This window comes from Hydractinia symbiolongicarpus, chromosome 6, assembly GCF_029227915.1.
Source record: "Hydractinia symbiolongicarpus strain clone_291-10 chromosome 6, HSymV2.1, whole genome shotgun sequence".
NCBI classification, from domain to species: Eukaryota; Metazoa; Cnidaria; class Hydrozoa; order Anthoathecata; family Hydractiniidae; genus Hydractinia; species Hydractinia symbiolongicarpus.
Genome location: NC_079880.1, coordinates 10,390,258 through 10,404,464, shown reverse-complemented (window position 1 = coordinate 10,404,464; position 14,207 = coordinate 10,390,258). Strand labels below are relative to the sequence as shown.

Genomic DNA, 14,207 nt, shown 5'->3' with positions numbered 1-14,207 from the left:
TGCCCCATTAACATCAACACCACAATGGGAAAGGTATTTCTCACAGTTATCAGTGGCTGGATTAGTACTGTGATTGCTTACATCAATATCCATTTCTTCGACTTCATGATTTTTAGAAGAACATGAAGGACTGACTGAAGATCTTGGTGTTAACATTGATGATAAGGAACTCAACTTCCTTGTGGCACCAAAACCAAGGTTTTGAGTAGGATAAAGGTTAGCTTTAGTTAGTTTCAAATCTTTAAAGTGTCCTGAACATATTTTTGAATCTTTTACAGGTTCAAATAACTTAGATTTTGAGCCTGGTTTTAAACGATTCACAAGGTTGATCTAGATCTTTCTGGAAGCTGAATCTTTCTTGATCGTTGGAAACGGTATCAATGAAAATAAGTTACACGAACATTATTTCAACTTTTTTAACTTGTAGCTACCATTAGAGCAATTTCTCACTGCACAATGTAACCCCATTTGACCATTAACAGTGAAAACTTTCACGAATGCCCTACTGTTTTGAAAATTTTTGTCGAAATTTTCGTGTTTTGTAAACATGAAAACACCAATGCAGGAAAGCGTAAAATGATGTATTACTTTTTACAATGTTCTTGGATGTGATTATTTTGCGTCACGTCACCGCCTCTAACAGGAAAAAAACACAGCAATTTTTCAAGTGTCCTTTATTTTTTTTTTCCCTTTGCAATTTAGATAAGATCTAGAAACGTCTTCAAAAAATAAGCCTGCAGGTTTAATATTTGTAGCGAGACATTTATAACATCAACACGGCAATGTCGTACGTCAATGTCGTACGTCAAATGATTTGTGTTTAATTTCTGACAGCATGGCAATATAAATTTTTGGTAGCTATTTTTTACATACAATATATTTTTTGACCCACCGCGTAGCCGTGATTCGTGTAGCCTTGACACGGTATCCTTGCTTCCTGACTTTAATTTACTTGTAGGCTTCATGTAAAAATACAAAAATTGTTAATCTATATTATCCGTTAAAGTCCGACAATGAGACTTTTTTGTCTTCCGTTGATGAAACTTTATTTCTGCTAGACACGTTCCTCGGTTTTGAAAATCTTAAAATTCCTCTAAAGGCCGATTATTTAACATCTTTCTATTCAAATCTTCTCTTTTAAGTTTTAAAAACTGTTTTTATTTGCAAAATGCAAAGAAATGCTACACGGGTTAAGCAACTCCTGTTGGGTTACTTTTAAACAGGAACATTGAATGCACTCCGTAATGGAGGACCACCTATGAAAGCGGTGACAATACTATAGTCATAAGAAAAAGAGATAGTCTGGAAAAGAGAGCGCTATAACAATAGAAGCATTGTTTTGATCCTTTTGTGGCCGTTATTAAACTAGAACCCAGTTTTCTACAGGCACGGTAAATTAGAAATGGCGGTTTTTCTGGTTCAGATTACTCTTTTTTGTTGTAAACAAAGAATTTAATTTGATTTTTTTATTGATATGCCTGGAGATAATTGTTCAATATTTGGCTGTACAGTATCACGAAGAGCTAAGTACAAGGGAATAGCTATTTTTAAAGTCCCAACTAGTGATAATACGTTCGATTCTCAGTGGAGGAAAAAATTGATAGCTATTGTCACCAAAGATCGTGTGGTTGATAAAGCACTTCGTGACAGAATAGCAAATAAAAGGATCTTCATTTGTCAACGGCACTTTAATGAAAATCAATATTATCGTCATGAGAGCAGAGTTACATTGAATCCTGGTGAATTGCCTTGCCTCAATTTACCCATCAAAAGCATTCCTTCTTCTTCAACCATAACAAAACCAAGGGAATCATCACAGTCAACTGCTTAGCTAATTCAATGGCTGAAAGGTGCACAAGAAGTATGTGGAACAATGGTAAATATCTGACATGGAATCACATATCAAAGCTTTTTTTTGATGATTTGGACTGTGGTCTCCACCTTGTTCCCAAAATCACAAATAACCATATTAAACTCACACCCTTTTCTGTGATGAATGTCCGACTAGCTGCACAGGTGTTAAGTGAATCAGTTTTTCATGCACTCCAAACATATGGACCACCAGAAGCAGAAGCTACTGCCACGTTTTGTATGATGATGGACAAGTTCTTTGATTGTTTGAACATCAAAAAATCCAAAAGAAGGCCTCACTAAAGCAAAATCGTTTCTAAAACCATTCGAATCACAAGATGACGAGCGCTTTACATGGCTACTTGAAACATTTCTAAAATATTTTTCTGATTGGAAGGACTCAATTGCCACAAGACCTGGAAATTTCACTGATAATGCCAAATCTAACATGTTCATCTCATGGCAAACATATGAAGGTATTAAAATCACAACATATTCATCGATCGAGCTTATTAAATATCTATTGTCACATGGTGTACCATATGTTCTTACAGAGCGCTTTTGCCAAGATCCACTGGAAAATTATTTCGGAAGACAAGGATCAATGGGGTATAGAAAAGACAATCCTACTGTTAGAGATTTTGGATACAATGATAACACGATTCGTACACAAAAAATATTCAGACCAATAGCTGGTAATTGTATTGACAACGAAGCATTTGCCAAAATTGATGTTGAGTCTATGCCATGTCGTAAAAAAAAGAAATAATGAAGAAAATGATTAAGGCGCCGAGTCATCAACAAATCAAAGAAGAAGCAGCACACAAAAACGGTTATTTTTATAGTCACACATCTTAAAAAACATTATTACTGGCTTCACCTTACTCTGTTTTTATGGTTCTGATGGTGAGTATGATTAGAAAATTCTGTGGGCCAGTATTCACAAATATAAGTTCCACATAAATTTTTGAGTCCCAATGGGCAAATATTTATCCAGCATTATTCTGAAGGTAGTATTTTGCAGCACACAATAAACTGAATGTGTATGAAATCATTTTCTGTAAGTTCCATACAAAAATACTTACTTTTAAAGGTTGAATATTTCCGTGTACTTCTTGTTCTTTCCAAAATAATGTTTTTTATAAGTTTGTAGCTATAAAAATAGCTGTTTTAACAAGTTTATAGTCTGTTGTTCAAGACTAATGTCCATGATCCAAAGTGCTTGATGTTTTTTTTACTTCAGTTCGCAACAATCGTGATTTTTTAGCCTTTGATTTAACATTGTGCCGTTGACATTTATCCTTCACAAGTGAATATACACGAACACGAATATACAACATGATTAGATGTTCCAGTAAATTCGAAGCTATCTCTTTACTAACTTCTTCAGTTGAAGCATTTTTTAATTTGTTGTAATTGCATAAAATTCTTGCATTATTCATGAGATATGATACCATTTTTTTACTGTCAATACTTCTATGCGTGGTGCTAGACTCTTGGTGGAAATGGGATTCAACTATGGAAAAAATTTCAAAAACTTCTGATGTTACTGTCCATAAGCCGCCTCGGTCTTTAATGCGAACTAGTGTATTGATTTCGGTATCGTGTTCCTGGTCAGTTGATTTACCAGCAATAAGTAGATGTATGCTTTGCAGATTCAAGATACTACGACTTTGTTTCGAATTACGTATACGTCTGTAAAGTGTTCCAAAAACATATCCTGCAAGATATTTAATAATTTGCTTTTCCTTTGGTAAAAAAATTTGTACCTGGAGATACATTTGCAATATCACCATTAACAACTGAACCTGTTAGGTGGGCAAGTACATAGTTCGCTAACTCAAATCCTAGGATAACTGATGCTCTTTTTGATAAGTTTTTGAAAACAATATTCTCGGAAACACATTTGTAAAAAGAGGCATAAAATTTTTCGCTATTGTTTTTAAAACTGGCTACAACATCTTTAATAAATTCAAAGGTGTATCTAGCATCATCTAGTGTTGGCTTTTGAAACATCAAAAAACCCTTTCTCGTTTCTTCACTATAGCACTCATCTAGAGCTAGCTTGGAAGCACATTCTCCGATGTATTTCTTCAAGTATAGAGGGTGTAATTTATTTTCAGGCTTTTGGTGATGAGGTTCAGCCACAGAAGTAGGGCCATGCTTGCTATTTTTATGTCTGGTTAAACCTCTTAATGTCTTGCATATTTTTTCGCACTGATCACATTTAAAACCCTCTTCTATGGAATCAACAACAACCTCATCAACAATTCGTGTTGATTAAAAACATATTAATTGTCATGGTAATGTTTTTCTGTCTTACGTCTTTTTAATTAACCTTAGTAGAACTGATTAACAAAATGATTAACTGATTAACAAAAAACAAATGTGATGGAGAGAAACCACACACGAAACAAAGATTCGTCGTTCACAACACGAGATGCAAACTTCATATCTATGGATTTGTAACGTAATTTTTTGTTCGCCAGTTTTAAACAAAGGACAGTAAGTCGTATATCTAAGCGCAGTATAAAATTGGAGTTCCAAGGTTGGAGAAATTAAGTTGATAACTGAAGGAGCAAATATCAAAATTACGAAGAGAATGATTCTTTCAACGTTACGTCGTACTTTTCAAAAATATCCTCTCGCATCAAATATAGTGACTTTTACCAGTTTAATCAGTGGAGCGGATCTGGCTTGTCAAGCTATCGAGCATAAAAACTTAAATCGCGTGGATTGGACACGACTTCGAAACATGGCCACAATGGGGCTTGTTTACTATGGACCAGTATACTATTACTATTATGGATTTTTAGATCTTAAATTTCCGGGTAAATCTCCAAGAAGTATACTTTTAAAGTTAGCTATACATCAATTTTTATTTACCATACCAAGTTTATGCATATTTTATGTTGGAATGGGAAAACTTGAGCACAAACCATGGCATGCAACTAAAGATGAATTAAAACGAAAACTTTTACCAACATATGTTACAGCCTGTATGTTTTGGCCTGCAGCACAAATTATAAACTTTGCGTTCGTTCCTCCAGTATTACGTGTTGTTTATATGTCCGGTGTGTCTTTTATTTGGCTAATCTGTTTGTCATACATTAAAAACCAACCACAATTACCGGAAATTTTTCAGAAGATTGAAGATTTAACTTCTGGTACGACGAGGATCAAGGCTGTCGAGAAATAGAGACGAATACCAAAATGTCGTTAAATTGTTAACATAACAGTCTTTTTCAAATGTCGAAAAACCGTAAAGAAAGAGATTAGCGTTAAAATCTTCCCCACACGACTTCTTGACTTTTCTGCCTTAGTACAACATAAAAAAGAGGAATTACAACTCATAGTACAACTTGTAGTTTTGGAATTATTCCAACCAGGTTGCTTGGGACAGAACTTATCACTCGAGAATTTTATAGCTTTTAGGGTGCTCCAGTCTCACGTACAAGCAAGCATGCTTGGATTTTTTGAGTTGAGCCTTGATAGTCTCCCCTGATTAGATTCGTTTCCTCATCGATAAGCTTCATGTTCGATCCTGCGTGTGGGTACCACATGAACAACTGCTTTTTTTGCCTTTGAAGGTTCTTCAGTAGGGCGGTATACGACTGTGTGAGGAGCTAGAGACTGTGCTTCCTGTGTCTTCCACTGATGGCAAGTTCAAGTAAGGGTTGACGCTTTTTGTCGTGACTCTCGTCAGCGATCATTTGATCGATGATGAACAATGTTTCTTTGCCTGCTAGCAAGGACGACAATTTTCCTATCCATTCGAAGAGCTGATCCTTTAGGTCTATCAGAAAAACATAGTCATCTTTCCATAGCGAAGATCTTTCGAGGTACGTGCTATTCCACTGTATAGTAGGGCATAGTATGACTATGTTGTAGTAGTGTCGCTTGTACTCATTCTCAAGCAAATCCAGGACACGCTGCGTTTTCTTTTAGCTTGTCGGCACAGTAAAGATTGCCGTATGTGGATCTTTAACAATGTCTAGCATTTTATTCAAAGCTGTGTTTACCCTCCACACAAACACGCTTTTTTTGCTGGACAGTTATTTATTTCGAAAACATTAAGGAACGTTTATACCAGCCTTGTTTTATCGCATAATCGTCGAATAATATCGCTCCTGTCATATAGCCAGCAAGCTTTAAACCGTCCTCCAGGTCCATTTTGGCTCCTGGCCTAGAAATTCCCAGCGCCTTTTTGCATCTAGTGCTAGAAGAATTGTGTATGACACCAGTCTGACGGATTCCCATAGAGAATCAACAACTTCTCTTTGATACCCTTTGCTGCTCATGTTTCATTATATACGAGGGTTTAACGCATTTTGAACATGTCAATTTGAGGCTGCCGTGGGGCTTCTGCTCTTGGTGATGACGCGATGGCTCTGGCCCTTTTGCTGATCCACCCTGGGACTCAGTGTTGCTGCCTTGTTTCTGCTTATAGACCACAACTACTGCAACGATACCCACGGCCACAGCGAGACCTACGGTGCCATAGAAGTAGTGTACAGAACTGGCACCAGAACTTGCTACTGAACTGCTACCAGTAGAGGTTCCAGAACTTGCTACTGAACTGCTACCAAAACTGGTGGATTGTACTGTGCCCTGTTGTTGTTTCAGTTGTTCCTTCCTCTGCTTCATCAGTGCCACCAGCTTGTCCCCCTGTGCTACACTCCCGGGATGCTTCTTGGTTATGACCTGTTGGCTAGAAGAGTCGCTCATATCTTGTATACCCCACAGCATACAAGAACTACTTCAAAACCTAACCTTGATTCCTTTTCTCCCTTTTCATCATCCTCCTCCGAACCCTCCCTGGACACCTTGAGCTGTGTGTGGTTGATTGTATGGGCGGCAACCAACAGAGGTGCTAGAAATTTGCCGAGGGCTGAGTATACAAGAATCCCCAGGTCTGCCATGCTTTCTCGGATAATTAGGTCACCCTCTAGGTCTTGTCTTAGACCCTCAGCACTATCCAGCTGCACCACGTTGCCTATAGCCTTCGTGTACATGGTGATAGCATGACTTAACAAGGCCTTGGCAGTCTTCTTACCCTTTTCCTTGAGCTCACGTTGAACGTACTCAGCATGTACCTTGTCGATCACCTCATCTGATGCTTTGTCAACATAGCCCTCTGTGCACTTTTTCGGCAGAAGATGACCCTTGCCTTTGCGTATAGCATCTTTCAAGGCTTCAAAGGCTTCTGCTGGGGTATCAACTACATCAAATATATCAGCGAGATCTGACATCTTTATTAATAACCTCCTGTACCTACAAAAGCAGAACACGATCAGAACGTACGGCAGGAGTACAGCGAGGAGTAACAAGGTTTACATTTATTGGAGCCCTGTGTGCAAAGGTATAGCCGCACTACACCTTTGACAACTACTGCTTACGCTATGTACCCTCTAGCAAACGTGTTGATTCCATCTTCCGCGATGATCCGCTTGTCGTCGTCTATGTTTATTGCTATTTTGCTTCTGTTGACCGTATAGATCTCGTGCTTCTTATGCTCAAATAGGACCTGCTCTCTACAGAGCTGTACCATTGAAAGGCAGTCCTTGTAGTCCTCGAAGCTTATACCCTCTGACACCACGCACTTCTTAGTGCCTTTGCAGCGCTTGTCTTCACCCTCATCCAGCTTGCGATAGGCGTACATCTTCGCCCGAAGTGCGATGAACTCTGTCATGATCTTCCCATTCAACTCGTCTTTCATAAGGCCTATGATTTTCTTTTTCTTGCCCGTACGACCGTTGTTCAACATACCCGCTAGTATCAAACCTTGCCTCTACATCTCCTGCGACATCCTTGTAGAAGTCTTGGGTCTCGAGCTCATACACGAGGGAGTCGGTGTCCATATAGCCCACCTGGGCTCTCTCTCCGTATATCGGCTTCATGTAGTCGTAATGGAACTCATATATCACGAGCTTGCTCATGTCCATTATGGCTTGCCCAAGATACATAGGCTTATTCATGGTGATCGCAGTCTTTCCCATTTCAACACCAATCAAGTACTCACGCACGCTGTCCTTGAAGTTGGGCTTCATGATGTACTGTTTGTACTTTAACTCATCAGTAACCAGCTTCATGTTTCTGTGTTTTCGGATGTTCTCCATCGTCTTGCCGAACACACTGTTGTCCTTCTCGAACTCGTTTTTGTCTGCTTTCCGAAGCTCCGTGTTCTTCATGATATAAGGCTTTAACCATGCGCTCTGTTCAAATTTGATCGCTCAGTGCACCTTCTTCAAAACCAGGTCATGTTTGAGCGTTTGATTTAGCGTTCTAATGTGAACCACGTACTTCTTCTTTCTGTTTAGGTTTGGCACCAGTTTCTTAACCTTTCCAATCTTCATACTCTCTGGCAAAAAAGGCAGCTCGTTGTGACTCTTGTGCAGCTCCTGCGGATACTTAACGTCAACCTCCAAAATATAACCCTTGTGATCTTTCTTCGCCAGTTTGTCAATAAATTCAGGTGTGAACTTTTCGACCTGATTGATCCACCTAAAACCATGTGTTGGCAGATTTTGCATCATCGCCCAGCCGTACAAATTTTTCGCGTCCAGGTATTGGATGAAGGTGCTGGCCTCCTCAGGCTCGTAGTCAGGCATATGGCGGTTGTTAGTCTTTGCGTAGCGCTTCACAGCCTGACTTATTTCACCTCTAATGCCCTGCTCAAACATCAAAAGCATGTCAATGTCTGTCAGCAACTCAAGCTGAATTTCAGTTTCCTTAAGGGCTGCTTTCCATGCTAAACCGGGAGCTGTGTAAAAGTGCGCGGGATCCAACCTGTAGTGGTTCAAACACGTCTCGCGAAAGGTCTCAAAAACATCTGCCAGCAACAAGACGTCGGTTGTCAAGTACACATCGTGATAGTCTCCCAGGGTTACTTGTTTATTATCCTCAGGTGTGATTCTTTCCCCTACTTTCTGAGCATGTACGTAGTCTTTGTCATTGATTCCTTTCATGTGCAACTTGCTATAGAAGGCCTCTCTAGGTGGAAGCGCCATCTTTTTAAATTTCTCCCAACTGTAAATGTACTCGTACGGATACACACCTTTCCGTCGCATAAGCTTGAGGTGCTCTTCATCCCGATAAAGCCGCCGAAGATTCTTACACTGCTCGTCACTCAGGTTACTTGACAGATTATCCAAACTAAATGCCATGAACTGACAGCTGTCGATGAACCGGAGCTCAACCTTCTTGTGCACAGGCTTTCCATTTCTATCCGTTATACCTGCCAGCTTGACTAGGAGTGACACCTTGAAAGAGATGTACTTTTCTTTGTTTTCTGCAATGACGCTGATGTCGTCCTTGTTAAACCTTCTCCCAAGCTCCTTGATGAACAGGTTTGCATCGTACCCGCTCAGGTTATGAAAAGCGACCGGGACAAAATTCGGAATCTTGTACTTCAAATTACAGAGATCGTGCGCTGCACCTCGATAGAACCCCGTATAGTGACAATGATCTCTGACTTTACGATTCTCAAGATCATCAAACGCTTTCAAGCAGATGTGACATGTCTTTGCCGCTTCATGCTCTCTCTTCAAGACGTCTGTAAATTCTGACATAGGCTGCTGTGGATAGAACTCGTACAGCCGCCTTACCTTTTTCTCCAGATAGTCTACAAGCTTTCTCCACGATAACACTTCAACGGATCGGGATCGTCTCCATACGCAAACTTGCTATACAAACACCATCCTCAGGGAACGTGAGTGTTGAGCTTCTCCGTGTATGGGGCCTTACCCTTCCTATCAGTCTTCAACTGATTCATTTTGTTTCTGTTCTCAAAATCCGCATACGGCATGAAAGGGGCTTTGAACTGGCACTGACCATCATGAAATTTCACCTGCGAGCAATGTAGATACTCTTCTGATTAACAAAAAGCACATTCACCGCGATCTCAGGGTTCCTCTGTTCCCGCAGGTGCATCTGAACTTTGGCAGTATCTAATCCTGCTCCTCGACAAGCCTCTCAACCTGCTCCTTGACAAGCTCGATATAGCTGTCGATATCAGTCTTACCTCACCCGTCTACTCGAAAAGCCTTGTAGGCACCGTTCATCGCCTTTTTGTGCTCCACGGGTTCGACGCTTTCAACATTCTCCTCAGTGCTATGCCCTTCTTGTGCCTCTTCCTAAACCTCATCGTAAAGGGTTCTCGACATTTGCTCCTTTACCCTGTTGTAATAGAACAGTGCTGTATAGTTTACTGACTGCATTCTTGAATTAACTCATTTTACCCTTTATTATATGGGGAATTCAACCAGCGATTTTTGGGACAGACCTTTGAGTATGCGAAATTCCCTCCATATTGCACATATAGCGTGTCACGTGATCTGATGTCAGCAAATTTTGTTGATGTCAGCAGATTTGATGATGTGGGGTTTTTGTTGATGTCAGCAGATTTGTGGGTCATGTGACTTGACTCATTTAAGGTATGATGAAAATCTGTGACGTCATAAGTTTTTAAGGTATCGAGGGAGGGAGCGAGAAAAGCGGTTTTATAAGGGTTTGACCGTGGAAAGTTTTGTCCGTGAAGCCCCCATTTATATCTTTCTAAAGGTATACTACATGGGCAAATAATGAGTTTTTTTTTATAACAAATGATTTTATATATATAGATTATCACTTGTTTATATGCTTGCATTTTGCATTTTTAATAAGAAATTGTGTATTGTATGCCTACTTCAAAAAAAAAAAAAATCTTTTACCACAAAAAACTATGCAGAGAAAAATCATTTAAGGTCAAAATATGCAAGCGCTTAGCATATCACATGTTACTGATAAAATAGTAGCATCATTCGTTTGTTCTTCTTGACTATAGATATGACTGTGAATACGCTCCATTGTTTTGTTATTTCACGTGTTATAAATTGACGGTACAAACTTTGATAGCAAAGAAATATCAAAATCAACATTTGTTAATGTTTTTCCCTTAGTTCTGGACTTAAAGTAATAGTGGCGAATATTTCTGTTAGTGAGATTAAAATTTTCTAAATAAGATTAATTTATGTTTGCTTGCTCCCTGTAGAAGATTTATATTTGTTACTTTCGAGGAACAAACCGAAGGCCTGCATTATCTCATCAGTAATGCATTTAACACCTAGACCTACTCCGATCGGAAAGATTTTAACTAAATAACCGAAGATCTAAAGTCTAAGTCTGCTATGAACGTTCACAAGTCCACTGAACTTAAAAAAACTCATTACTAGAATGAATTCAAAATAACTGTCTTGTTTATGATACCCCAAAAGGCTGGTTACATCCTGTACTTTAAATTCACCACATGTATTTTTTTTCCTGTGGAAATCAAAAAGGAAAAATCCACGAGAATTGTGGCAGCAGCTTGGCGTTTTATTTTGTTTGGAATGTTGGAAAGATGGGGCCGCTGTGTAGCAGTTTAGAGCTTCAAATGGTTTAAAACGATGGAAGAGGGAACCTCTGTAGCAGTTTAGCGCTTCAAATTGTTTAAAATGCTGGAAGATGGAACCTCTGTAGCAGTTTAGAGCTTCAAGTTGTTTGAAATGCTGGAAGATGAAATATCTGTAGCAGTTTAGAGCTTCAAATTGTTTAAATGCTGGAAGAGGGAACCTCTGTAGCAGTTTAGCGCTTCAAATTGTTTAAAATGCTGGAAGATGGAACCTCTGTAGCAGTTTAGAGCTTCAAATTGTTTGAAATGCTGGAAGATGGAACCTCTGTAGCAGTTTAGAGCTTCAAATTGTTTAAAATGCTGGAAGATGGAACCTCTGTAGCAGTTTAGAGCTTTAAATTGTTTGAAATGCTGGAAGATGGAACCTCTGTAGCAGTTTAGAGTTTCAAATTGTTTGAAATGCTGGAAGATGGAACCTCTGTAGCAGTTTAGAGCTTCAAATTGTTTGAAATGCTGAAAGATGGAACCTCTGTAGCAGTTTAGAGTTTCAAATTCTTTGAAATGCTGGAAGATGGAGCCGCTTTGTAATAAAGAGAAGAAGTAGAGATCGTTAAATAAATCATGTAAGCAAACTTATAGCTGAATTATTTCGAAAAAATTTATGATGGTTTTAAAGAGCAAACATTTAGTTACTTTGAAGTCATTGAAAAGTATTTCGCAACAACAACTGGACAAGATTCTTTTTTTTTTTCGGAAAAGAACACAAGAGTTAATTATCGAAGATGCAGAAAATAATTACCTGCTATCGAAAATTGTAAAACTACTCAAGTTAAAAAACTAGAAAGTTTTTTAGAGATCCTATTTCATGGAAATCTTTTTAGGAAACTTTTCAGGCAGCTATTGATAAAAATATGGCTTGGTAGTCTAATGTCGGGGTTAAGCGAGAAAACTGTATATTATAAACCGAAATAAAGACTGAAAATATATAAACGGCTACGTGGCCTCTATATGTAGGGCAGTGTTCGGTGTAATCCGCAGAACAAACAACTATCAAGGAAAAAGTACTCTTATTTTGTATTTTGTATTTTTTATTTCTGAGATTAAGTTCTGTATTTTATCATTAACGCTTAAATTTACATGGCATTGAATTTTAATCAGTCCACGAATATCTCGAAAAGTTAATGTTTTTGTGCAATGTCGCTACAGAAAAGCTCGCACGACGCTCCCACGCTTAAGAAGCAGTTATTATTCTTAAAACAAAAAATATGACATATTTTCTTTTCTGGCATATGTTTTTACAGTATATATTATCTTTAGCAGAATAACAATAGAAAACACAGAGGTGGAGGGTGGAAAACAACAATAAAAATGCATTGTTTGTAGAAGAAATTCATATCTGCGTATTCTTACAGCAAGTTTATGTTTGTTAGCTTTATACAAAGGACAGGAAAATAGCATTTCTAAGCGCAGTGTAAAGTTGCAGATATTTAGTTGATAACTGGAAGAGCAAATTACAAAATTACGAAGAGAATGATTCTTTCAACGTTACGTCGTACTTTTCAAAAATATCCTCTCGCAGCAAATATAGTGACTTTTACCAGTTTAATCAGTGGAGCGGATCTGGCTTGTCAAGCTATCGAACATAAAAACTTGAACCGCGTGGATTGGACACGACTTCGAAACATGGCCACCGTGGGGTTTGTTTACTATGGACCAGTATACTATTATTATTATGGATTTTTAGATCGTAAATTTCCAGGTAAATCTCCAAGAAGTATACTTTTAAAGTTAGCTATAGATCAATTTTTATTTACCATACCAAGTTTATGCATATTTTATGTTGGAATGGGAAAACTTGAGCACAAACCATGGCATGCAACTAAAGATGAATTAAAACGAAAACTTTTACCAACATATGTTACAGCCTGTATGTTTTGGCCTGCAGCACAAGTTATAAACTTTGCGTTTGTTCCTCCAGTATTACGTGTTGTTTATATGTCCGGTGCATCTTTTATTTGGCTAATCTGTTTGTCATACATTAAAAACCAACCGCAGTTACCGCAAATTCTTCAGAAGATTGAAGATTTAACTTCTGGTACGACAAAACATAAAGCTGTGGAAAAATGATATATAGAATTATTCATGATTAATGTTTTTACTGTGGAAGTTTAGAAACAATGATACAAGCTTGGTGAGTCCGCCATCTTTTCAGAACTAAAAAGGAAAGAACAAAGGAAGATGTAGCCACAGAATCGTTTACACACTCGCCTCTTTCTTCATGTCGGTTACGTCAGAATAAAAAATACATTTTAAATATCTCTGTAATAATAGCTGTTATCTGTTTGTCTCTGTGCGATCACCACGCTAAGTTAGAGAGTTGTGCTACTAAAACACAAAATGCGATGCATAAAGAACTGGCGACCTTGTAGATTTATCTGCGGCCAATTGACTAGTCTATTATACTATTACGAAAGCAGTTGCCTGTCTTTCTCTGCGAAAAATGGTACTTTAAGTAGCGAAATGCGGTATATAAGGGACAGGCGACCCTGTAAATTTACCCACGGGGTAACGACTAGTCTATTGTATTATTACGAAAGCTGTGGAGGTGTTCAATTTTTTTTGATGTAGCCAAAGTTACATGTCTTATTTGATAAATTTTCTGACGTGACGGCGCGGCGTCAATGCATTAGACTGACGTCAAAAGCATTTTTATTGAAACCATTGCGTTATACTTTTATGTTTGAGGCCTGATATCTTGGAAATGAATGACGTCATCTCTTGCATGGGTAACTTGGTACCAGCTAGGATTAGATTACGTAAGTGCCCTAAAGCTGGGTCACCTCACTCTAATTGAAACAGACAAGACGTCATCAAAGAGTTTTTACACTACCACAACATCTCTGTAACCGTTCGTCAAAGGACATGACCCATACATTTTCTTGATCAGCTTTTCCCGCTCAACACAATGAATGCAATAGGATAGAGC

The 14,207-nt window shown here is 38.4% G+C and overlaps 2 protein-coding genes across 2 annotated transcripts; both read left to right on the top strand.

The window, feature by feature from the left end:
• Nucleotides 1–4,234: 4,234 nt before the first annotated feature.
• Nucleotides 4,235–5,122, top strand: LOC130647148 (PXMP2/4 family protein 4-like). Its single transcript, XM_057452906.1, has one exon. It carries the CDS (start codon nt 4,454–4,456, stop codon nt 5,048–5,050), a length of 597 nt encoding a protein of 198 aa, XP_057308889.1. The 5' UTR covers nt 4,235–4,453; the 3' UTR covers nt 5,051–5,122.
• A 7,444-nt stretch (nt 5,123–12,566) lies between these two features.
• On the top strand, nt 12,567–13,589 carry LOC130647147 (PXMP2/4 family protein 4-like). Its single transcript, XM_057452905.1, has one exon. The coding sequence runs from the start codon at nt 12,752–12,754 to the stop codon at nt 13,346–13,348; it is 597 nt and encodes a 198-aa protein (XP_057308888.1). The 5' UTR covers nt 12,567–12,751; the 3' UTR covers nt 13,349–13,589.
• Nucleotides 13,590–14,207: the final 618 nt, after the last annotated feature.

What these genes read in the sequence shown, in the direction of transcription:
- LOC130647148 (XM_057452906.1), top strand. Translation starts at nt 4,454, where the DNA reads ATGATTCTTTCAACGTTACGTCGTACTTTTCAAAAATATCCTCTCGCA.
- LOC130647147 (XM_057452905.1), top strand. Translation starts at nt 12,752, where the DNA reads ATGATTCTTTCAACGTTACGTCGTACTTTTCAAAAATATCCTCTCGCA.